General features: G+C 41.0%; 1 protein-coding gene across 2 annotated transcripts; it reads left to right on the top strand.

Moving 5' to 3' along the window:
* Nucleotides 1-1,024: 1,024 nt before the first annotated feature.
* Nucleotides 1,025-23,857, top strand: LOC104306427 (trifunctional purine biosynthetic protein adenosine-3-like). Of its 2 annotated transcripts, XM_054165879.1 has the most exons (22): nt 1,025-1,192; nt 2,902-3,050; nt 3,786-3,881; nt 4,524-4,698; nt 6,263-6,374; nt 6,832-6,891; nt 7,720-7,845; nt 8,547-8,634; nt 10,041-10,126; nt 10,600-10,768; nt 12,964-13,195; nt 13,331-13,425; nt 13,984-14,093; nt 15,851-16,049; nt 16,599-16,850; nt 17,112-17,264; nt 18,078-18,284; nt 19,746-19,889; nt 20,214-20,344; nt 21,748-21,889; nt 23,051-23,163; nt 23,612-23,857. In XM_054165879.1, the coding sequence occupies exons 2-22, from the start codon at nt 2,906-2,908 to the stop codon at nt 23,855-23,857; spliced, it is 3,081 nt and encodes a 1,026-aa protein (XP_054021854.1). In that variant the 5' UTR covers nt 1,025-1,192; nt 2,902-2,905. The 2 variants fall into 2 exon arrangements, with proteins under 2 accessions (XP_054021854.1, XP_009905693.2); XM_009907391.2 differs by lacking the exon at nt 1,025-1,192 and having other exon boundaries at nt 2,882-3,050.
* Nucleotides 23,858-25,074: the final 1,217 nt, after the last annotated feature.

The raw sequence follows: 25,074 nt of genomic DNA, 5'->3' as shown, positions 1-25,074 counted from the left end.
AGAGGGCAATGAGGTCACCCCTGATCCTTCTCTTCTCCAGGCTAAACAATCCCAGCTCCCTCAGCCTCTCCTCATAGGGTGATGCTTAAGAGTGTTGTGGCAGGCATGTCTCCTTAAACTGAGAGCTTTGAGCTTTGATTACAACATCTGTTCAGCAGTAAACAAGCCATTAATTCCATAGAAGTTTTAAACAAACTTTGCAGATTTCCTTTAGTGGTGTGAAAAGAATGTTTTGCATTTCTATTAAGGTATTTGCTTTATTTCTCACTGCCTGGTTCTAAGATGCACTGATATTGCTTAGTGCTACGTTGGTGTATATTCATTTTGGTTTTAGCAGGGAGTGGTAGCACTGCAACGTTCACCAGAGAATTTCAGACACTGCCATGAAAGGATTTGCCTGTTGAAGAGGGTGGTACTGGAACCAGTGGGGAATAAAACAACACATTATATACATCATATCTCTGGCACTGCTTTCATTACATTTCTTCAAACAGTAAAAATGGTAGTAATTAAGAGGGGCACAAGTGTGTGCTAGGCAGTACAATAACCTTTGTAACCTTTATATATGTTTGTGTGTGTGTGCAGGTTTTTGTGTGTAGTGTGTTTAGCTGTAGAGCAGGAAAGCTTTGTTTTATTTTTACTAGTTGTCTTTGAGATTCTTTGCTTGTCAGAGGATATGAAATTGCTGTTGACATGCAAAATGAACAATGATCTCAGCTTTTTGAAGCCACATTGTAGTTGAGGGGGGTTTGTTTGGTTTTGTTTAGTTCTGTTTAGGTTTTATCTTGTTTGGTTTTGGTTTGGTTTTAGTTTGGGTTTTTTTTTTCCTCCCCCAGGGTTGAATACTATCAATATTGTAGGACTGATTGGTGGAGAGGAGTTGTTTTTCTTGTTAGCTAAAGAAAAAACAGAAAGAGGAGGATGGTCCACGCTGCTGAAGTTTATGGGGAGGTCTGTTTTGGAGGGCGGGCAACATTAAGAAGATCCTGTTGGAGATCTTTCTGTGTAACAGAGGATTAAAGGGAACAAGACAGCATGCAGGGCTGTCTGCTTCTTTCACTCTCTCACCCTAATCCTTGGCTTTAGGAAATCAGAAATCGTTAGGATTTGAAGCAGGAACTGAAGGAAGAACTTAAATCCATCTGGAGAACTCGTCAGCCTTTTGTGTGGATAAACAGCAGGGTCTGACACGGTAAGGGAAGACAATTCAAGTGAGATGTCCCTTCCTACAGCTCTTCCTCTAGGACTGTCTTACCAGCTTTCTTTTCCTCCATCATGGTTTTTAATTGCTTTGCAAAAGCTGTCTTTTGTGTCCTCATTATGATGTGAAATGGAAACCTGCCTTTTTTTTTTCCACAGGGTGGGAGGCACTGCTTGGTTTCATCATTTTCCCAGTCAGACACTTTGATTTATTCTGTCTTAGAAAGCTTCCATACATTGTGAAATTATATTTAAGGGGAAAAATAATTTTGCTTTTAAAACCACTTTGCTTTGTATTGGTAACAATTGGACTGTAGTGCCTGATGAAGCTTTGCAGAGAGCATGTTGATGTCTTTATTAGAGCAGATGTAACTCTCTGCTTGGGATTTCCCATCAACTTCCTAGTGACTTCAGAATTAATTGTCAAGCAGTAGCAAAAGGAAAGACAAGGTGCAAATTATTTTATAATTACATGGTATGAAGACTTAGAACTAAGTCTTTTGCAAGGCAATCAGTGTGGCAATTGATAGAGCATATGGTCTGTGTTTATATGTCTAGAGCACAAGACCTAAAACTTAAAATCAGCCCCTTAGATAATCCACAAGGATCTGTAGTCCCCAGGCACAGACTACTTTAAGTACTTGCATTGTACTTGAACAATTTAATAATTATGAAAGCCTATATAGTTAAATTTATTGATATTTGGCTAGGATGTCTTAGTACTGTCTCAGGAACTTCAAGATGATTATTGATCTATCACAGTTCTATCAATGTCTTTTCTGAACTATTATACCTCAGTGTCACCATTTAGCTTCTCGTTGCCTTTGGAAGCTATGTAATGAACTTAAACCAGTGGTTATGATTTTTTGGGGAAAAGACTGCTGACATGTTGCTTGCAAAGCTCTTGTTTTATAGTATCTCTAATTTATCATCTATTTCCTGGGTAAGGACTGGTTTCTGCCATTAGCATCTTTCTTAAAGGTCATGTTCTGGGTGTTTTTTCTTGCTGACATTTATCCACGTTCAGCAGATACAGAGAAATTAAGTCTGCAGATGTGCCCTACTTTGAGTATGATAATATTTCTGTAATAAATCAAAACTAATTTGCCTAGAAATATTATTGAGGAACTGCTTTAAATGTCAGCGTGCTAGTGAAATTAGCAGTTGTCCTTTCATTGAGCATCCTGTTCTGCTGAAGTTGCCCTCTTTACAAGTGTCAAAGTATAAAACCTGTTGTGAAAGCTGTCTTTGCCATTTATTACTGAGGTTGTTGACATTCATAAAAGTTCCTAAACTGACAAAAGTGTTCAATTTGAAATATTTTTGTTTGTTAAGTTACCTATAGCATTTGTGTGAAAATTTCAGCTTTGTCCTGTGTAGCTGTGCAAAGGATTTGATGAGATCTAGTCATGACAAGATTATTTCAGCTTGAATACTTAAGAGAGGAAATGTTGACTATGCTGAAACAAGTGGAAAAAATGCTCAGTGACTTCACTGTTGTCAGTATTTAAACCAAATGTGAATGGTGCCTCCATCCCATGACACTGCAAATGTTTTATAGATACCTTTGTAATGCAAACTGGATTGATAGTACTTACCAATTACAAGTGAGAGGCATTACCTATGTATTTCAATAACTCACATACAAGTAAGTAAAAATACACAAATTGTATTGCACATGATGATTTTGGGTTTGCACAGATTAATGGCTGACCGGGTGCTTGTGATTGGCAGTGGAGGGAGGGAGCATGCTCTGGCCTGGAAGCTGGCCCAGTCTCCACGTGTAAAACATGTCTTTGTTGCTCCGGGAAACGCAGGAACAGCTGACAATGGCAAAATCTCCAACTCAGGTAAAAAGGGGGAATAAATGATATATTGTGCCAAGCAATCAGTAATCTGGGCATTGGACCACGATCTTATACTTTTCTCTCAGTGGTACTACAAGTTATTTAAGGCATATCTTTGTTTTGTCTATATGTTTTGTTTCTGGATTTTAGAACTGCCTAGTAAAATATCATGCTATATATTTTTTTAGCCTAACCTCTTAAGATAGTGAGGCTTGTATGAGATTCTGTATTTCTATGCCTCATCTCTTTCCTCCCAATGTTATGCTTGAATTCACTGACCAGTTTCAGCAAAATAGAAGAGGGACAGAAGGCTTGACATCATTAATGTCTGGGCATAGACTTCTCTAGTGTCTGCCCAGGCTGCTCAGCTAAATTTAGTTACATCACACACTGGCATTGAGTAAATCTTGGCTCAGGTGGTGAAAATGAGTTTCTTTGTGAACTTACAGATTTAGGTTTTTAACTTTCTGTTATGATAAGAAGCTTTTTAAAGCTGATGTGATTGCATCTAACAAATAAAACATAAATAAGCACATGTGTATGAAACAGGGTAGTGCAAGTTGGAAATGTTCAATGTTTGCTCTGTTAGTATAGTGTTGCTTGTTTTACTTTGCCATTCATTGCTGTTTCATTATTTTAATACACTTCTTAGGGAGGCAGAATAATACCATTCTCATCCCCCATCTCTTATTTAGGCTTCAGAGTGGTAACTTAATTATATTTCCTTTTAATTTTCAGCTGTATTAGTGAGCAATCACACTATTGTTACCCAGTTCTGCAAAGATCATAACATTGGACTGGTGTTAGTCGGTCAAGAAGCTCTTTTGGAAGCTGGTAAGGCTGAAATAAATTAACTTGACAGAAAAAAAGAACATCGCCCCGAATTCTGCTTTAAAATTGGCTCTTTTGGCTCTTAAAACATATGCTGGCTTAATGAAACTGAGAAGGAAGAATAGTTGAATTATCTTGCAAATGTAGATTCTGGTCACTTAAAACATTTGGCTTCAGAGCTGTTTGATGATGTTTGTATGTCAGAAATCAGCAAGGGAAATCATGTAGGGTCAGGAATGATTACAAGTCCTCTTTTGTCTTCTCTGCTTTCCTTTATACAAGGCCTTTTCTTGCAACAGTCCTATCATTGTTGCTGTGTGCAGCAGTACCCAGACCATCGCATGCATTTATTGTAATGTGGTCCAGCAAGATCTCTGTCTTCAATAGTGAACAGGAGCACTTCATAGTCCTAACAGTAGTCATAGGGTGGTAACTGACAGTGCTTGAAAGAGCAAAAGGCCTCTTAAAACCAAACCATGAAACTGATCACTGTATATGCAGAACCTTATTTTAAGGATGAGTTAGCTGCTTGAGGCAAGGAAAGGCATAACAGAGTACCAGAATCACTATGTGGTCTTCTTTTGTCAAAATAATTTGATGTTTCCCAAGAGACTACTTGGTTCTCTTGCTGTTTTTGGTAATTAGGGATTGCTGATGACTTAAGAGCAGCAGGAGTTAGGTGTTTTGGACCATCTGCAAAAGCAGCCCAGCTGGCATCCAACACCAGTTTTGCCAAAGCCTTTCTGGATCGACATGGGATCCCAACAGCAAGATGGAAAGCCTTCACCAATCCCCAAGAAGCTTGTAGATTTATTATCAGGTACATATTTTGATACTGGACACTTCTTTGTCAAGTTATTTATGCATTTGGTCTTCACCCATGATAGTCACCTAGAATTTAGTAACTTTTAAACTGTTTTTCTCCTCAACCAGCTACCGAATGAATTAGTTTTGTAATTAGAAATAGATGTTGAAGATCCAGGGAACTTAAACAGGTTGATTTTTCTGTTCACAGATGACAACTTTTCTTCCCTTATATCAGCTTCTTCAGGATGATAGCCATTTAAAAGGAAAACAAAAGTGACAAAAATATATTTCAATAAATCTTTCTGTGAGGGTAAGAATAATTTCCACACTGACAAATGCTAGCAAAATGCTACCTGTGGAGTGATTTGGGAGGTACTGATGAAATGCTCTTAACCTAAGGAGGGTAATCTTGTTTCTTTAAGGCTAGACAGCATCTCTCTTACATGAAGAAGGAAATCTAACTGCATATCTCTGTGATTTCTTTGAGTTGTAGTGCCTCTGGAGTCATTTGGGATCTATTTGAGAGTCTAACTGTTGTGGCTCTTTTGGTCGTCTTACAGCAGCTGCTGTGTTCAGCTATCATCGTCTGTGGCTATGTGTTAGTTTCACAGACTTCTTGTCTTTGCTGCCACATGCTATGTGTGGTGTAATCTAGAGGAAATAAAAAAAAAAACCAAATCAACCTTTTTACTGACTTTGCTCTGTGACAGCATTTAGTCTGTATTGCTGCCATGTAGAGAACCAGGCCAACAATTTGTGTGTGTGTCTAAGTATGCATAAAACTCAGAAAGGTGAAGTGTATCTCAGGTCAGCACACTGAGATGTGGAGAAAGGGAGCTTTGTGTGAGTCTGCTTTGGCTGCTCATGTAAATCTAGGGTTGAGATTTGTCCCAATAGAAATTGTAATGTGGAGAGGAGGAATGAAATGTTGTTTCAGAAAACAGGCTAGTACTGTGTAGAATCAGCTTTTCAAAAGGACTGTCCTGAATGGATAAAGTGTAGCTAAAATATGTTAATGCTATGCTATTTTGTTCTTTTTATTCTAGCAGACTTAGGTTGTGGTTAAAAGTAAATGGACCAGTTCTGGGAGTGCAGTGTTAATACACTAGTTCTAACACATACTTCCTGTGCAAGACCTAACTTAGCCTTTATCTTACAACCCCAACTGTAGTGGTTTCACAGAATTATGCACTGTAATATGGCATTATAAAGCTATAAATCATCAAAGAGTTTGTTCAAACCTATGACAGGAATAAAACAGTAACCCAGCCCAGGGAAGAGAGGAAGAAACTGACAAGTGTTAAAGTTCAGTGACCTGTCCAAGACTATACATGGAGATGATGTCAGAACCAACAACAGAATTAATAGATTTTTGATTCACAGTCCTGTGCTGAGGGCCGGGAAAGTCCATTCATCTTCATTACAGGATGGGCTAGCAGGGAATGTGTTTTTCTAGTGTGTCATTCTTCAGCTGTTCAGACAAAATGGAAAGAATATGGGAGGTATTAATCTTAAAAATGATAATTTCACTGGGTGCAGTAGCAATGCCTGAATCTCACTTTTGCTTTCATTTAAAGCACAGACTTTCCAGCACGAGTTGTTCGGGCAAGGGGCCCTGCTGCTAGAAAAGAAGTGACAATTGCAGCCAGCAAGGAGGAAGCCTGCAGAGCTGTCCAAGAGATTATGCAGGTGGATAAATCTTTAATTAATCAGTGGGAATCCAATTCGTGGTGTTCTGCAGCCTGTGAGTTTGTAATTTTGGCTACAGAAAGCAAGTGGTTTCAGAAGAAACTTGCCCATTTGAATAAGGAATTTATCTGGGTATCCTCCTCAAATTCTTCATATTTACTCCAGGCAGTGAGCAGGGCTTTATGGAGTTTGTGACTGAACTCTTGTGCCAGCATTGAGCCCTATTGCCTTGCCCCTCCAAGCATTTAATTTTTTTGCTAGCTACCAGTATCAGGTAAGGTGCATTTCAATATCTCAAAATGAGATTCTACTTGCTTTACTCAAAGCTTTTCCACAATTCAAGCAAGCCACTACTTTTCATACATTTGTTGGTTTGGTTTGGCTTTTTTCCTGTTAAAAGAAAGCCAGTAGATGCCATATTTGCTAACTGGAGAATTTGGTTGGTTTGTTTGTGCAGGACAGAATGTTTGGAGAGATGGTCATTATCGAAGAACTTCTTCAAGGGGAAGAACTTTCTGTAGGTGATCAATGATGTGGTTATGTGCTTCTGGTCTTTGCATTATTGCTATGCTCTATGCATAAACACACACATTTTTTGTTTCAAATAGGGTTTTTTGTTTCATTTGCACTTAACATAAATAAATATGCAGCCTAAGCAATTTGCTCTCATATTAATCAATGTATGTTGTCAGTATATTTTTATTGCCATCAAATTGAAATTATGATGAACTTTTTAGGTGAAAAATTATCTTTTTCTCCTGGGGTGACCTGAAACATGTTTGTATGGACTTTGTTTTGGTACCTCTTGTTACATCAATAATTTCATGCTAATATTTAGTGCCTATTTTAGCACTTTTCTTACCATGGATTACTGCTCAGTGGCAGAATGGAACTTAAGCATGCATATTACATGCCACATGAAAATGAAAACAAGTTCTTTGTGCAAGGTTTGTCCTGCACTGAGAATACCTCACACTTGTTCAAGCCCCAGATCTGCAAACACAAAGGTTTAACTCAAAACATATGAATTATTCTGTCAAGTCAATGAAGATTATTCACATGCCTTAAGGTAAATATAAATCTACAGGACTGGTAGGTCACAATCTAGTTCATGAGAGAGGAATTGCTATGAGGGCCATTTCTCTTGATTATTCAAAACTAAGAAAGAAACCTCAGTGAGTCATTCAGGTCAGTGGGACTGCAGCAGAATAAGAGGATCCTGTTGTTTTCTATCTTGGCTTCCTTAATTTTCCAGGCAGAACTGAGCATCAGACTGTGACAACCAGTAACTTCCTTTAGGACAAGACATTGTCACTGTTTCTATGTTGCATTCATCTCTTAACAGTGCTTGTGCTTCACGGACGGTGTCACTGTTGCCTCAATGCCTCCAGCCCAGGCCCAGAAACGATTGTTGGATGGTGACCAGGGTCCAAACACTGGAGGAATGGGAGCCTATTGCCCAGTTCCTCAGGTATAGCAGTCTTCTTCCTCAGCCTGCAATAGGGCTGATCACATCTGTGGTTAATGTATCTCCATTAGGGCCCAGTCTGGTGTCTATCACATAGAATTTCTTCTGGAATTGATTGACACTTTGCTTGTGTAAGTGCAATACAGGGCTCAAACTTTAGTAGTAATTCTTTAGGATTTAATGAGAGTGTTCTGAGAAACCATCTTTCTTTTACCTTTTCCATTACACCTACACTTGGTGCTTCTTTGCTCCTATTAGCGTCACTTGAAATGTCCCTGCAAAATGTCCTGCATGCTTGGAGTGTTTATGTCTTGAACATAACCTTGGGTTTCTTCTTATTGATTCTTAAAGCTGACTGCATTGTTCTAAATATGCTGCTCAAGTACAATCTTAATGCATTTTTCTGTAAGTACAGAAACAGTCTTACTGTGTACAACTCAGGTTGCCTGTATCTCAAACCTGCTTAAAATTGGCTTTGTAGAGAAAGAACCAAAAACCACACCTCATAAGACAGAGGATTAGTGTATCTGTCCTTCAGGCACCAGCATCTTAATGGAAGGAATGCACTGGTTGGGGGTGTGTGGTGGGATGCAGACAGAAGAAAATATATCTGAGGGATTCACTTACCCCCAGTCCTTCCAGTTCATATGAATTGGTCCAGCAGATGTCCTCACTGTATCACTCAGTTTGATGTTGATTGTCAGGTTCCAGAAGTTCTTCTAGAGAAAATCAACAATGCTATCCTTCAACACGTTGTTGATAGTATGAGACAAGAAGGGAAAGCATATGTAGGTAAGTAAGCACTCAACTGAAAAACAAGGTAAAATCATATTAAAGTGAGTTTCATTGTTAGAGACTGCTTTTTAATCCCAAATAATATTTAGAATACATAGAATAAACCAGGTTGGAAGAGACCTTCAAGATCATCGCGTCCAACCCATCAACCAATCCAACACCACCCAAACAACTAACCCACGGCACCAAGCACCCCATCAAGTCTTCTCCTGAAAACCTCCAGTGATGGCGACTCCACCACCTCCCCAGGCAGCCCATTCCAATGGGCAATCACTCTTTCTGTATAGAACTTTTTCCTAACATCCAGCCTGAACCTCCCCTGGCGCAGCCTGAGACTGTGTCCTCTTGTCCTGGTACTGGCTGCCTGGGAGAAGAGACCAACATTTGTTAACATTTGTTAAAAAAAAAACCCAAAACTAGTTAATTTTTCCTGCAGTATTAAACCTTGTTGGTTTGATTCATAGTTCTCCCTTTGTCTTTTCTTCATAAAACATAACATATTTTTAATTAAATACATTTTTATTAAGATAGTTGCAAGCAAACTCTTTGTACTTCAGGGTATCATGTGTACTTGAGTTCAGTTGTGCTCCTCACTCCTGTATGCAGCAATGTAAGTATTCTTAAGATCTCTATCTTAAGACTGTTTTTAAAAAGAAAGGTAATGCTCACAGTGCCTCTCAAAGCCAATGGCTGCTTTTGGTACTGAAAGCTGTTGAGAACTCATACAAAGAGTTGGATTCCAGTCTGCCATGTGTCCTCTGTTCTCTTTGGTAACTTTTTGATAACGCTCAGACCCATAGTAGTAAGAATGTAGTGGGTGCAAAGCATTGGGAACTGGTTTTCTGCTTATACAGTGAAAGACCTGCTTTAGATCACTGTATGCATATATGTGAGTTGCAGTAGAAATCATCCAATACAAACTTCAATAACTGTTTGGTTTTATTTGTCAGTAGCAGTAGTGAATTTTGGGTTGGGGTTTTTTACCTGAAATACAGAGTTGCACATCTATATTTATGTGTAACAATAAGGCACTTAGTAGAAAGAAAATCCCAGAGTCCGTGTAATGAATGGGGTTATATGGGAACTGGCTGTTTCATCCTGTTGCTTCCTTCTGATCACTAAATGCCTGCATTTAGAGAGCTGTAGCAGAAGGCAGAACTCAACTTTGTAATGTAGAGGGGCTGCTTCCTGTTGTAGTTGGAATAAAGTGTGATGTGGTGTTCCTCAGGTTGCTGCTTGCTGCTTTGTTGGAATTATTATGACTTGTGTCTAAGTGCTTACTCTTAATTTCTCCTGATTTGCAGAAATGCTTTCCACATTCCAAATTACTGTGTTGCATTTAAAAGAGTGATTGTAAAAGAAATGTTTAAATTCATTTGCTTGGCTCTGTTCTTTCTGTTCAGGTGTGCTGCAAACAGGTTTAATGCTTACCAAAGATGGTGTGAAGATTTTGAACTTTAAATGTCAGTTTGGTGACCCTCAGTGCCAGGTGAGTGAAAGGTACTGGAGACTTAAACATGCTTCATTCTTTTCCCTCTGACTGTTCTATCTTTCCTCTAGGGAAATTTCCATGCTGTATTTGGATTTATGATTTCCTTCTCCTAACATGCAGCTATGAATACAAATATCTTAGACTAGCCATAGATGGCTAGTTATCTTCAGTTAAAGAACTCTTCCTCAGATTTTGTTTTACTGGATAGAAGCAGAATTGGAGGGCCCTAAATTCATGTTCCTTCTACACAGTCTCACATCTTATGCTTGTAAATGTATGACTGATCCCAAAAGATGTTGCAGATTGGAAACTCTAGGTGAGCATTAAACTGTTTACTGGTATAGGGTAACACAGTATTTTCAGTTTGGCAGGTACAGATTTTACTCTACTAACTGAATTTTCCTTAAGTTGAATTTCAGCAAGTCAGCAAAATAAAAATCAACATCTATCACTATGGATATTTTCTGCAGGTAATTCTTCCACTTCTTAAAAATGATTTTTATGAGGTGCTTCAAGCAACAATTGATGGCAAACTTTGCAGCTTCATGCCAGCCTGGTCAGAAAATAGTACGGCTGTGTGTGTGGTTATGGCAAGTCCAGGATACCCAGGAAACTATGACAAAGGCATGGAAGTAACAGGTAACTGCAATGAGTTGTTTACTGTTTCATTTCAGCATGGTACTTCAGTAGGTTTGCATTTACCTCTTCTGTCAGAGGTCTGTACAGCTTTCCTCCATCTCACACCCTGTTAGATTCTTCCTCCATCCTCCACTCCTTGTCTTTGTCAGTAAGATCTTTTTACTAGATTGTAGCCTTGTCCAGAGCAGCAGAGGAGCTAAATGGTTTAAGTTACATCATTCTGTAAAGCTCTGTCAGTGGCTGGTTGCTGAGATAAGAAGGTAATAGGGAATTATAACCTCCTAGATTAACTCTGGTGCATCCTTACGGGGTTCTTCCACAAGCTGTACTGGAAATGCGGACTACGATGTCACCAGCACATGACTGCTTCTCCTTAGCTTTGCTCTGTTGCCAGGAGGTGGCATTATCTTACCTAATGCCTCACTAGGCAAGAATAGTGACATAAGGACATCTGGCCTTTAGAATAGGAGTAATGAATACCTCTACCATCGGAGTTGTTCCTCCCCTGATTCCAGCCAGACAGGGTTATTGCTGTGTAGTACTAGAAAGGATCTCTTCTTGACAGGGCTTGATGGGTTTTTGGGAAGGTGGGTATATGGGCTTGAGGTTAATGTTAATTTGCTCAGTTAAAATTCTTGTAGTTTAATGTATCATTAAGATTCTTTTTAAACTGTTAAAACCAGAGGAAACTGTTGCAGAGCTATTTCCTTCCTCCTCAGCTGTTGCCTTGCCTTGTGTAAAGCAACCCAGACAACTGATCTTCTATCAATGCCACCTTATTTTTGTCAGAACTCCAGTTACCCTGTGTCACCCAGAGAGAAGGTCACGTTGTATTGCTTTTTCCCCTGGTCAAGATTTTTGCTGTCACATTTTCCTCACCCCTCTCCTCTTCCAGTTCCTTCACTGAATATATTTTGTTTTGTCAGTGATAATCTGGGGAACTGTGCGTTTCTGTAACAGAAAACAAACCACATAATCAAACGAATCCTTCTGCTACAGAGCTATCTTTCAGTAGTCAGACCTTTTTTTTTCCAACTGATATTCATACTTTTACAAGTGAAGTGGGATGGCCCTCCTGTTTGTTAATCACAAAACCCCCACCCCAAACAACCAAAAAATGCCAACCAACCAACCAAAGAACCCCCAACCAAACAAAACCAAACAAGCAAAATAAACAAACAACCCCCCAAACACAACACACACCCCAAAACCCCCTCAAACAGTCAAATCAACATAAGTAAATCCATTCTTTTGTTATTATACTGCAGCTTCTAGAGATGTGGGGAGGGTTAAAATTTTTTTCCCCTTTTTTTCCACATTGATTCCCAAATTTTAGTGGCTTGACAAACATTTCATTCTGGAATATTCCCTAAAACACAAAGTGAAGCTGTTATATTCCCATTACTGCAAGGCCAGCTGAGGCTCAGCTTTGACCTTGTCAGGGCAGTGCTGTGGCAATGTAACACGCTGTACCTTCAGCAAGTATAAAGGTCCTTTTCACATGTTTGTAAAATCTATCTAGCTGATAGCAAGAGGAAAACTGTTTTGTTTTGCTTTTTCCAGGTGGTGGCAGCATTTCCTCCTCTTCCTTTATCCTTTCCTCATACTATAAGTCTAAAAACCCCCTGCAATTCTGCTTTCCTCTAGCAGGAAAATAGACTGAGACAAATCAAAGTATGCAATTGGCTTCAGCTATTGGACAGCCACCTGCAAATATCTGTAGAGCATTGATTCCAGAAGTGGGTAGGGAATTGTGTGGAGTGGGCATGGCTGAACAGCTAGGGAAGTGCTGAGTTAACATTAACATTAATGGTTTAGTGTTAGGAAAAGGGAAGAATCCATGCAGTAAATTGCTGTGAATTGTGATTTCATACAGGAAAGCCCTGCACAAGTTACTCACTATTACAAATGTACAGCACAGCTTTTCTCTGACACAGGTTAGTTTCATGTCCTGTTGTGGCTCCTCGTTCTCTTATTTCTGTTCCTGTGTGATCTGTGCCCTTATTGGACATCTCAGAAGGGTGTCTGAGGGCCAGTGGAGTGAGGTACCATACATTAATAATGCTGTTACTCAGGGTAGAGTGGGAAGCTTTACTGTCGTCCTCCTTTGACTGAAGAAAGGACTTCAGTTTTCACTGCTTTGCCAACATAGTATTTGAATTAAAATGCTCAGAGAATTCCTTTTGCTTTCGTAGGGTTGCTGCAAGCCAAGGAGTTAGGGCTGCAGGTGTTCCATGCTGGCACAACACTGAAGGATGGCAGAGTGGTGACAAGTGGTGGCAGAGTCCTCTCCATTACTGCTGTTGAAGATGACCTGATGAAAGCACTGGGAGAAGCCAACAGGGGTGTAGCAGCCATACGTTTCAAGGGTGCCACTTACAGGAAGGACATTGGCCACCGGGGTATACAGCTTCTCAGACAGTCTCTGTATGTAAGCAAAGGCACTAGCAGAAATAGATGCTAGTCCAAAGTTCTGTATCTGTTGTTCCCATTTATGTGATGAATGATGGTCTATGCAGAAACTGTCACTGCCACTGCTAGCAAGTCCTTTCCTCTCTGCAGGGGTCTGGTATACAAAGAGAGACATGTAGAAGCTCTAAGCAGTGACATTTTGTTTCACCAGCTGGAAACATCAATTGTAAGCAATATCAGATCAGGTAAGACTGGGAAGAATCTTTGGATTTCCTCAGTATATTGAATGGAACAGAACTTTTTTTCTTTCCCCAGGAAGGGATCAATGTGTTCTTGGCATTCAGATTGAGCTTGAGAAGCCGGGCTGGGGTCACCACTTGGAAAGAAAACTCTAAACCTCTCATTTCTTTCTCACCACGTCTCTTTTGCCTAATTACAAAACCGTTGTCTTGCAAGGCTAGTGTAATGAACAGAGTAACTCCTAGATTAATGGATTAGTTTGCACATCACTGGACAGAAGTGTTCTTACCAGCAGTATATATGAGTACAGCCTCAAACAGTTACTGGGGGTGTGACCAACAGTCACTGAACTTGTTATTTGCTCTTCAGACTATGTCCTTTACTCTTAGCAGTGAGGAAAATTTCTTGTGGACTTCCCCCCCCATAAATGTAGCTGCATAAAGAAAAAAAGGCAAGTTGTTAAGAATTTGGTAAAATGTTTGAGGTATTTGCCATGATGAGGCTATTCTATTCTATTTTTTATTTCCCTTAAAAATGATCCTTGACATATTTGTACTTGGCAGGCAGTCATTCAGAAGTAGGAGGCTTTGCTGGTTTCTTTGACTTGAAAGCATCTGGTTATGATGATCCTATCTTGGTATCTCAAACTAAAGGCCTTGGACCTAAACTGCAGGTAACTTGCAATTTGACTGTAGCAGAGCTTGTGTATCTCCCAAGACTGTTTTAAATGCCACAGCCTACTGCATCTTCTGAGCATTATAAATATATCTTAAGCCCACTGCAGTGGTAATTTAAACTTTGTGGACGATCATGTAAGCAAGGCCTATCCATATGCTATTGAGAGTATGGAGGCTCTGGGTAAGTTATAATAAACCAAGAAATTTAACCAAGAACCAGATTTTCTGCTGTGAAGCAGAGGGTCCATGGACTTTGAGGAAGATCAGAGAAGGACAAAGGGGTGTTGAAATACTGTAAGATTTAGCTTACTAAATTGTATGCAGAGAGGCAGCACAGTTACCTGTGTCAGGGCACTGGGTAAACATAGATGGAGGAGCTAGACCTTCAGGGGGAAGAGAAGCCAATAGATAAAGAATGCAAATTACACAAGAACACATAAGAGAAGTTGAGCTTGGAATGTATCAGAAGAAAATTTTCAACTATCAGAGGAGTGGAGGTCTGAAGCTGCCTTTTATTGGTCAAGCATGGCACCTTAATTTGCTTGAAGCTGGTGTTTATACCTTTAGTAATGGGATGATTCAGTGCTGCTCACTGCAACAGCAGGGGACTCATTGTAATAATCCAGAAGGTCTTTTGCAGTCTCACATCCTTGGACACCTCTAAGCATTAAAAAGTGGTTGATTGGTGCTGGCTACTGTGAGCCTTTGTTCAAAGTGCTTGGCCCTGAGACATTCCCAGCTGTGCCTAAAGACTGTTCCCAAGACTCTTCCTTGGCCAAAAAAAAATGTTGGCTGATGCCTGTAAGAATTGTTACTAGATCAGTGGGAGGGAGATGTTATAATGCAGTGAAGGACATGGTCTGACTGGTCTCCATAGCACTTCTAAATCCACCAGCCAGCAAAATTAAATCAGGCTTGTAATCCAAACTCACACTTTGTTTAGGTGCTGATGTCAGCAGTTGGCATAAGCAGAACAACCTGGTGTATCCCTGACAATGAGGAAACCTCTGCTTGTTATCAAGTAGTGTACACGTCACCGCTTTATAGAAGCCATGATGTCTGAATCAGGTTTCATTGCCTGTAGGGTGCAAACACCTGGATAACTTTAATTAAAAAATAAAAGAGCAACCCTCCTGAGGAAAATATTGCTGTGTCTTTCAAGAGGACCACAGACCAGGCCCCTGCTGTTACCTGAGACATGAGATAGCGGAGAGCAGAAGACTCCCTGGGGAGGGTGGGAGTGAAGCATCTCTTACCCTGTGGACTTGGAGAAGAGGAAGAAAACTATCTAATAAGTTGTTTCAGTTTTGTTCTATAGCTCAGCAAAATTACTAGACAAAAGTAAAGCAGAAGACACAGTAATGTTTGAGCAATCTAATCTTATTTTTGGAGAACAGGATGTTCTCCAGGTTGAATATCCTGGGAATTTGTAAGTGCTTTTAGACACCTCTTACTCTGAATTTGACATAGTGTTGCCAAAAGCAGAACAAACCAGTCCAAAATGACAGTTTCTGGGTAGCTGAAACTAGAATTTGCATTAATGTTTCAAAAAACAAAATAGATTTTTCTTTCCTCTGCAAGAAAATGACCTTTACTCTTGACTTAATCTTGGTGATGCACAAGGTTATCCTCTACGTAGATGTTCTATAATGATTCTTTTCAGGGAAAAGAAGATTACTGCTTATTTCACTGATTTATGTCTAAGTTTTGTGTATTTCATGTTACCACTGCTGGTTCCCACCATCTTTTGCAGATTGCACAGGTGTGTAAAAGGCATGACACCATAGGGCAGGACCTGGTTGCCATATGTGTCAATGATATCCTGGCTCAAGGAGCAGAGCCGCTCTTCTTCCTCAGTTATTTTGCTTGTGGCAAACTTGACACTGAAGTGACTGAAACCATCAAAGAAGGAATAGCTGAAGCTTGCAGAAATGCAGGATGTGCTTTCCTGGGTATGAACACTCTTCTCCTTTCAGATTCAAAATGATTACTAGTGAAATTAGAGGCAGTATGTGGCATTACAACTGTTAATTTCTGTTTGGTGGAAAAGGCAGTCAAGCATTTGGGCTTAAACTCTTCCGTATGTGTAAAATGAGTCAGCAGAGAGGGATAATTTTTACTCTTTGTTTATTTGGATCATAATTCTTACTAACTTGTCCTTGTACAAAGGAGAGCAAAACTCTATGCCTCACATTTTAAAGTGTCAATATTTTCATTCCCTCTTGGATACTAAATCATAGAAAGGAAATGCCAGCTAAGCAGCATGGAAAACCAAGGAAGTTTCTTCTTTCAGTAACTTCGTGAAGGTTTGTTTTGTTGAAGTCTTGAGGTGAGGTAAGAAACCAGGAAGGAATTTTAAAATAGATGTGAATGTGCTTCTTAGGCTGCATGTCTCTGCAGCCATCCTGTACATGTTGCTTATTTCAGGAAATGCTGTAGATTTAGAGTTAACAATGACACATCCTTACAGCTAATGCTGACTACCTTCTCTCCCCACTTAGGCAGGGAGATGACTGAGGTGAGTGGTATATATTCTTCTGGAGAGTATGACCTGGCAGGCTTTGTGGTTGGTGCGGTGGAAAGAGGGCAGATGCTTCTGGGGCTGCAGAGAGCTGATGAAGAGGATGTGCTTATTGGACTGGCCTCTTCTGGGATTCATGGCCATGGCTTTAGCATCATAAGGAAGATTCTCTTAATGTCCTCTTCACACTACTCCTCACCAGCACCTGGCAGTTGTGGTGACAAGACTCTAGGTACATTATCTTTCTTCTCAAAAGCAAACCTGCAAATTAACTGTATTCAGATGTTTTCAGAACTCGGTGCTGCTATTTACTTCAGGATGGGTTAGGTTTAATCAGTCTTTGGGGTAGGTATGTGGGCTTGCATCCACAGTTTTGCTACTTCCCAAGGTTGTCTGCCACAAACAGCAAAGGGAATCTGTTCAGAGAAGCATTCCCACTAAATACCTCATGACCTTTTAAACAAACCAATTGAACTGACACTTCTGTTTGCAGGAGATATATTGCTGACCCCAGCAAAAATGTACAGTCCATCTTTGCTGCCTGTCCTTCGCTCAGGGCATGTGAAGGCTTTTGCCTTCATTGCCGAGGAGGGGTTGCTGGAAGGCGTCTCCAGACTTCTGCCAGAATACGTCAGCGCTGTCCTAGGTAAATATCAAAGCTGACTGTTCCTGTTGACAACATTTATATACAACATGGATTTGACTTTTCAGCTGCAGTTACAGAAATACTCAGAAATGTATGTGCCTGCACACGTGGAGACTGAATGACCCAAAGCTAGTGGTTTTCCAAAGAGCCTACCAAAACCGTTCCTGTATCAAGTAAGCATTAGCTGAGGAGCCCCACTTTCTTTTTGGTGAAGAGCAGCTTAAGGAGAGTTTGAAGGCAGCTCATCTCTAGGGCAAAAGATGTTTGAGAAGACTGAAAGTTCTGCAAGACACCTGGCCATACTAAACATTTTGACCAAATAGTGAAGGTTATTGAATTTGCATGACATGCTCCACAGTACATGTGTATGCACACCTACCCTTAATACATTTTAATGGTAGGTGTTAGCTTCCCCACAACAGACTGGCTTTTGACATCTTTAAGTATTTTTTCTGTTGAGCCCAAAATTGGACTAAGTATTAAAAGATTCAAAATATTAAAGAAAACTATGTTCATGTGAGTCCAAAATGTATTGTAGGAATGAAGAAGGGGGAAGGAAGGTATCTGCATGTCTGTCTGTATTTCTCCAGAAGCCTAGAGAAGATTTGACTCGTACAAATTATGGTTAGAAATCTCTAGCTAAGCAGCACCTATAAAGCTAACTGGAAGTTAGGAAAGTGTCCTCCTTGGACAGCATTCTTAGAATAGCAAGAATTAGTCTCTGTCAGCTCTTCTAATATACCATTGTCATTGTATATCATAAAAGATGGATAGCAAACATTTGTGCTCACCATATGCGAATTTCATTTTCAGATGCTCTCGGTTGGAAGATTCCTGAAATCTTTTGCTGGCTTTACAAAGAAGGAAACCTCTCTGCAGAGGAGATGGCTCAGACATTTAATTGTGGGATCGGTGCAATCTTGGTTGTGCAGAATGACCTAGCTCAGCATGTTCTCAAGGACATACAGAGATGTGAGGAAGCTTGGCTGATTGGGAAAGTTGTTGCTCCTTGTCATACAGGTTAGCAGATGCCCTAATGGGAAGACACAGATTAACCAGAGTATGGTTTGATTCAAAGTGTAAGATTCACTTCCGAGGGGTTTCTACTTAAGGATGTGCTATTTGATTTTTAATTTGATAGAGGGTAAGTTGTTTCAGAGCATGATTCTCTGAAGTGCTGAGCATCTCCTGGAAGGCACCAGCTGTCCTCAGTTCTGCAGAGTTTGTGTAATTCACATCTTTTTCCTGTTGTTTCACCTGGCTGGAGGCTACTTGACAGCTTCCCATCTAAGTTTCAGTATTAAATACAGTGAGAAGTGAATGTCTCATTTTCAGAGTGTCAGTACTTGAATATAGTCTGCTTGAGACTTGAGTAAATCCCTGTGATGATTGTCTGTAAGGATTCAAACATTAGTTGATTGTATTTTACCACAATCATGGTAATCAACCCACCTCCTTTCCTACCCATTTCCTACTCACACAGCTTCCATGTAATGATTGAGGGTAGGCCACAGCTGTATATAGTCACATATGACAGTAAGTTTTCTTTCTGCTATGTGCAATGATTGACATACAGCAAGATGTGGACCAAAATCCTTCTGGAAACTAAACAGCTTGAGGAGCAGTTTGTTTGAGCAGACAAAATGCAGCCTACTTCTGTCAACATAATTTTCAGTGTCATTTTCATAGAATTGTAAAATGATTTATATTGGAAGGGAACTTTTAAAGATATCTATTCCAACCTCCCTGCAGTGAGTAGGAACATCTTCAACAAGATTAAGTTGCTCAGAGCCCCATCCAACCCAATGTGGAATATTTCCAGGGATGTGGCATCTATCCCCTCTGAGAAACCTGTGTGAGTGTTTCACCACCCTCAGTGTAAAAATGTCTTCCTTATAGCTAGTCTGCCTCTACCTGCTTTTAGTTTAAAACCTTGTCCTGTCACAACAGGCTGTGAGTGCACATTGCTGACTCATGTCCAGCTTTTCATCCACCTGTACCCCCAAGTCCTTCTCTGCAGATTTGTGCTCCTTCATCCCCCAGCCTGTATTGATACCAAGGATTGCCCTACCCCAGGTGCTGGACATTGCATGTGGCCTTGCTAATCCTCATAAGGTTCACACAGGCCAACTTCTCAAGCTTGTCTGGGTCCCTCTGTCCCTCAGTTGCGTCAGCCACACCACTCAGCTTGGTGTCTTCAATTCTGCAACATGAGAGGAAGAGGAAGACAACTATAAAAGATGGGGGGTAATCCTTGAACGGAGCATGGCCATAGCTAGGCCTTTGTAAACCATTCTGCGAGTAACACAAAGGAGATCAGCGCAGCGTTGCACAGTTTTGTAGTCCAGTTAGTTCTAGCATAAATTCCTTGCTGATAGGCTTTCTCTTAATTGAAACTTGCAATGAATGAACTATAAAAAGTAAATGTAGATATAAAAGTAAAATTTAAGGTATTTTAACATTTTCCTCATATATTTGGAGGAGCTTCTCGCATCGAAGTCAAGAATCTTGCAGAAGCTCTGCAGCTGAGCAGCCCCCAGCATCAGCTGAACAACACAGCTGTTGAGAGTCAACACCGGCACAGGAAAAGCAAAGTTAAAGTAGCTGTTCTTGTCTCTGGAACAGGTGAGCTTTCACTGATCATCACCCAGAGAAACGTCCTTACGAAGCAGAGGCTGTCTTCAGCCCTGATACAAGTGCATACCCCTTCTTTTCAGTAGAGTTTTTAGAGCCTTCTAAAACCAAGGCTGCATTTTGACTAGAAGTCAAGAAGTTGTATTGTACTGCAGAACAAATGAGCTTTATTAGTGCACACATTCCTTAGGCCTCTTCTGTTTGTGCAGTTGTTGAAAACAAGATTTTTTTGTAAGATAAATGAGTCTGAGAGCAAATTCTCTGTGACACAGGTGCTCATCTATTTCATGACTGTTTGCTCTCTCTTCATTTGAGGCACAAACCTTGCTGCACTCATCAATTATGCAAAAGAGCCAGGAAGCTGTGCTCATATTGTCCTTGTCATCTCCAACAAGTCTGGTGTAGAAGAACTACGAAACGCAGCCCGGGCTGGAATTCCCACCAGGGTAAAGACACTCACTTTTCCCCCCCTTTTTATCCTCAACTCACAGCTACTGAATCCATAGGTCTTCATGAAATGCTTGGTAAGCAGCCATGATTCACTTTGGTTTAAAACTTTTACCATGCATAAAGGGATGTAGCACAAAGCTATCAAAGTTATCAGCAAAGGCGGAGCTGAAAGATGTATGGACAGTGCTCACTAGAGACTGCAAAACTTTCTTGTCCTGTTCCAGTCCAGAGTTGGGAAGGGACTTAAAACTGCAAGTGCTTTGGTGATTTGGGTCTGAGACTACAGCCCATGCAGCTTCAGGCTTTAAATGAAATCAGTAAGACCTCAGGCTCTGCAAAACACACAAGCATGTTGCTTCCTTGGCTCACCCCTTCTTAGAAAGATCTTTGTTTCATGCTGTGCTGAGTCACTTGCAGTGGCACCATAAAAGTCTGCCCTCCCACTATGATGATTACAGTAGCACTGTGTTACAGAAACTTTCTCTGATTTATTTCATTATATATATAGAGAAAAGGACTACCATCGTGTCACTGCATTTATCCAATTATATAGAACATGGCTTTTGAAAACTTTCAGTGTCATGGAATTGCAGCCCACCAGGAACTCCTCCTAGCATTAAATAGTTCTGAGCCATTATCATATTTCTACTGCTATGCACAGATGGAAATAAGTGCTTCTAGAGACTCTCTGTGCCTTAAAAAGTTTTCAGCAAGCTTCCTCAAGAGATGAATTGGATTCCAGGCAGTATAAAGGCTCACCTCTAGAGGGAAAAAAACCAGCTTATGTCAAAATTTATTCATATTCTCAGAGGCATGAGTGTGGCTGCTTTGTTAGCTCCATGTTTGAATGTCCTCGTGAACAATGTCAGGAATCAATAATTACTTTGCAAGCTGAGGCTGAGAGATGGAGTAGAAATAACAAAGTTCCTTCTACTCTTACACAAAATGTCTGGCCAGTTTGCCATCTCTTTAGATAAGTTTGTGATTTTCAGTAAGCCACTACATAATTAACTAGTGGTGATGCTGTTCATGAGTCATTACTTTAAGTCTTTGGCAAATAAGAGGTCAGACTCTTCTGATGTGTTCCCTCTTATTTTTCTCTACACCACATTACCCACATGATTGTCTTTACACAGATTCTTGAGCAGATTTTTTGGTGTCCTAGGAAGCATCCCGTGTGGCAGAGCCAGCATTAGCCTGTAAGTGATTAGGGTATTCCTAGGAATGTTTATAGGAATGTGAAAAATCACAACTGCCCTCAGTAATGTACCACCTTTTAACTCCAAAAATCTGGAGTGTCCTGGAATGAATCCAGTTTGCTTTCTCTTCGTTGCCCAAAGTTCTCATTCACATGAACTTACTTCCTTGGTAAGGCTTTTGATGTGTATTAATGTTTTAGGTGATTGATCATAAGTTGTATGGGAGTCGCTCTGAATTCGACAGCACCATCGACCGAGTTCTTGAAGAATTTGCTGTTGAACTAATATGTCTGTCAGGATTTATGAGAATTCTGTCCAGTCCTTTTCTCAGAAAATGGAAAGGTAAGAAGTTACAAGTGCAAAAGAGAAATTCAAGTATTGATGTTTGGTCTCACCAGAATGATACAGTCATAGTTCTTTGTCTTCTGATTAAACCTCTCACAGCCTTGCTGACACGGAAGCACACTATATAAATCAGTGAGGCTGCTCTCTGCTTTCATTTGCTCCAGCCAGTGGGACTGTGCTAGGATCCTGACTCTGCATGGGCAGAGAAATGCCTTGTGCTGGCAAAGGAGCAACAGAGGGGCAAAATGAGGATTATAGAGGTGCTCTATCTGCTGTCCTTCTGGCAAGGGGGAATGCCTATGAGCTGGCAGGAATTTGGCTCTGTCTGCAGTAAGGGACTGGTAGTGTAACTGTCATTTGTCAAGGAGCTGTACTGGGGAGTTGTACTGAGCTTAACTCCCTACAGTTGTCACTCAGAAGAAAATAAGAGATTCATTTCTCATTTCATCTTCCTCTTGTGCAGCCCTGAGGTCTGCACTGCTCTGTGCTGTGTGCTGAAACTACAGCTGTTACAGACCCCTGAGAGTGTGGCTCTGCTGTGGGGGAGAGCTTGCTTTAGATGTGCCCCAGGCCAGCAGAGGAGGGGAGCACACACTCTTCTTTCCTCTTGGTGCCAAGTGCCAGCTGCTGGGGCATTGCACTTGGACAAGCTCCTTTGGGAATGATGTTTTCTATGAAAATCACTTCCATCTGTGTAGTGGCTCTGTATGAGGCTGCAGTCTGACAGCTACTTGCAAGCACCTCATCTGTAGTGCAAGGACTGGTCACTTGGGAGGGGAGAGACTTACCACTTCATCTATTTATCCACAGAGGAAAAAGCAAATGAGGTCCATGGTATTAACTGAAACATGCTTGCCTGCCCACTGCCAAAGCCTGCAAACCATCACCTGTGTTCCTGGAAGAGCAGCAGTTCCTCAGATCACAGCAGTGCTTCCTTGTATTTCCATAGAGATCATAACCCCATGTATATGTTTTGCTTTTTAACCAGAGTCTGAACATGCTCTGTTACATTCTGACTGCAGCTGAGAACATTTCAACTCCTGGGTGGTTCTCAGTTTGGTGATTTTGAACTGATGATCACATCCCCCTTCTATTTTTAATGGAAATTCAGTTCAAATGTATTTTATTTTTTTTCCCCCCTCTCATACTGATGTCCAGGGAAAATCTTGAATGCTTCCCCATCACTTTTCCCACCAATCAAGGATGAAAATGCCCACCAAGCCTTGCAAAGTGGATTCAAAGGCACAGGCTGCACTGTGCATTTTGTCTTGGTAAGTGTCCTCTTGCCTAAACTATGAAAAGGAATTTGGTTTTGTTTTTTTCCTTTTCTTTCTGAAGACAGAAACAAGAGGTGTGGAAATCTTAGGACTGTTACCAGTAACAACAGGAAGATGTGGGGATTAGATGGCATTTGTGGTTTCTTGAGGTCCTGTCTTCTTCCTTAATATTGGGGGGAGGGGGTTTCAATTTCTTTTACTCTCAGAAAACTGCTCTCTGATTCTTCTAGTCCATGTCTCTCTTCCCACTGTATCCCCTACCATTATGTAGGTACCACTAAAGGAGATGGCAAACCTCTCCTGATGTACTTTAAGACTCCTGCATACAACTACACATCTTTGCTGAGATCCCTCATGAGGCTTTCTCTGCCCCTTTGGTCCAGAACCTTCCTGAGACTGTTCACCACCCTCTTCTAAAAGACTCCCAATATCCCCATTCTAGGAGGAATCTAGTCCAAAAGCAGTGATCCACCAGGAGGCAGTGTCTGTGAAGGCAGATGACACCGAGGAGACGCTGTCAGAACGGGTTAAAGAAGCGGAATGTCGGGCTTTCCCCATCGCCCTGCAGCTGGTGGCCAGTGGAGCAGTGCACTTAGGAGCTGATGGTAAAACCTATTGGAAACAAGAGTGCCAAAGTTTGTGTCTCCAAGAGGAGAAAGACTGCACATCCTCTCCCATGGCTCTGTAGTCTCAAGAAAATGATGTGGTGTAGCCAGGTGAATGAGTGGCTCGCTCTTTGCTCATCTTTCCCTCCTCCCTGCCTTTGATATGCTTCACTTTGGCTGCAGGTATATCAGTGTCACAGGTTTCCATTCTCAGCTGTGATCCTTTTCCCTTAGTTTGCAGCTTTAGTTACACTCTTTTTGCAAAGCTGGCAGCAGAAGCCAAGCTGTCATCTCAGATTTTGATTGTCTTCTGGTTTTTTTCATCTGTAAAGGAGACGCTGCTACAAATCAAAGAGGGGGCTTAAGCTGTGAAAATGGTCCAGTACTCCAGAGGGAAATCAATTCCTCTGAGAAATTTACTTTTTTGGCTGCATCACATTGCAGAGCACCAAGAGCTTCACAAAGCAACCACAAACTGGAACCATGCTGCTGCAAGAGGGTGACCAGATCCTCCTGTTGCATGGAAGAGGCCAGACATGCCAGGGCGGGTCAGAAGTGAGGCCCATTTGGAGGCAAACAGGCACGAAGGATGAATGCATAGTTCTGTGGGAGGAGGTGGGAGCCTTCAAGGACCTCATCCTTGTGAGCCCTACCACCATAGGAGTGCATCAGGTACAGAGGAGAAAAGGATATGCAAAAGACCACCAGTGTGGGAGCCAGGGTCTAGGGAGCTCCCAGGCAAAAGACCCAAAGGCCAACAAGACAGGGAGATTTCAAAACCCAAACCACACTCCCCTTCATAGAGTATTTGTCATGTTGAACATAATATAGACACTTTTCCCTGTTCCTTGGAAGAGGGCAGTGCATTGCCATTCCTCAAATTTCCTATGAAAACATTTGGCTTTTGAGGGATGAAAATTTGATGAGAGTGACTAGAAACACCAGATCTCAGTTATTTTCTTCCTTCATCCTTGAAATCAGCAGAACAAGACATCCTCAGCTTAACCTGCAGTGGCAGGAAAATCTGCTTTCTTTGTGGGCTGAATGATTGCCTGGGTCCAGAGAGTCACTGCTGTTAAATATAACCTTTTTGTGTGGGAAGTTCATCTTATAGCAGCTACAATAATGGTTTGCATGCAAGTCACAAATCAGAGGAAGAAAGCTAGCTATGAAGCTACCTGAATAAACTAGAAAAGAAAGGGCCAGAGGTGAATTTTCCAAAGGAGGGATCTCTAATAGCCATTAGATGCAGAGAGGAAAACCATCAGTATTCTTGTTTTGTTATTCCATGTGCAGGGGA

This window comes from Dryobates pubescens, chromosome 12, assembly GCF_014839835.1.
Source record: "Dryobates pubescens isolate bDryPub1 chromosome 12, bDryPub1.pri, whole genome shotgun sequence".
Lineage (NCBI taxonomy): Eukaryota > Metazoa > Chordata > Aves > Piciformes > Picidae > Dryobates > Dryobates pubescens.
Note: the sequence above shows the minus strand (reverse complement) of the source record. Positions and strands in the feature narration are given on the sequence as shown.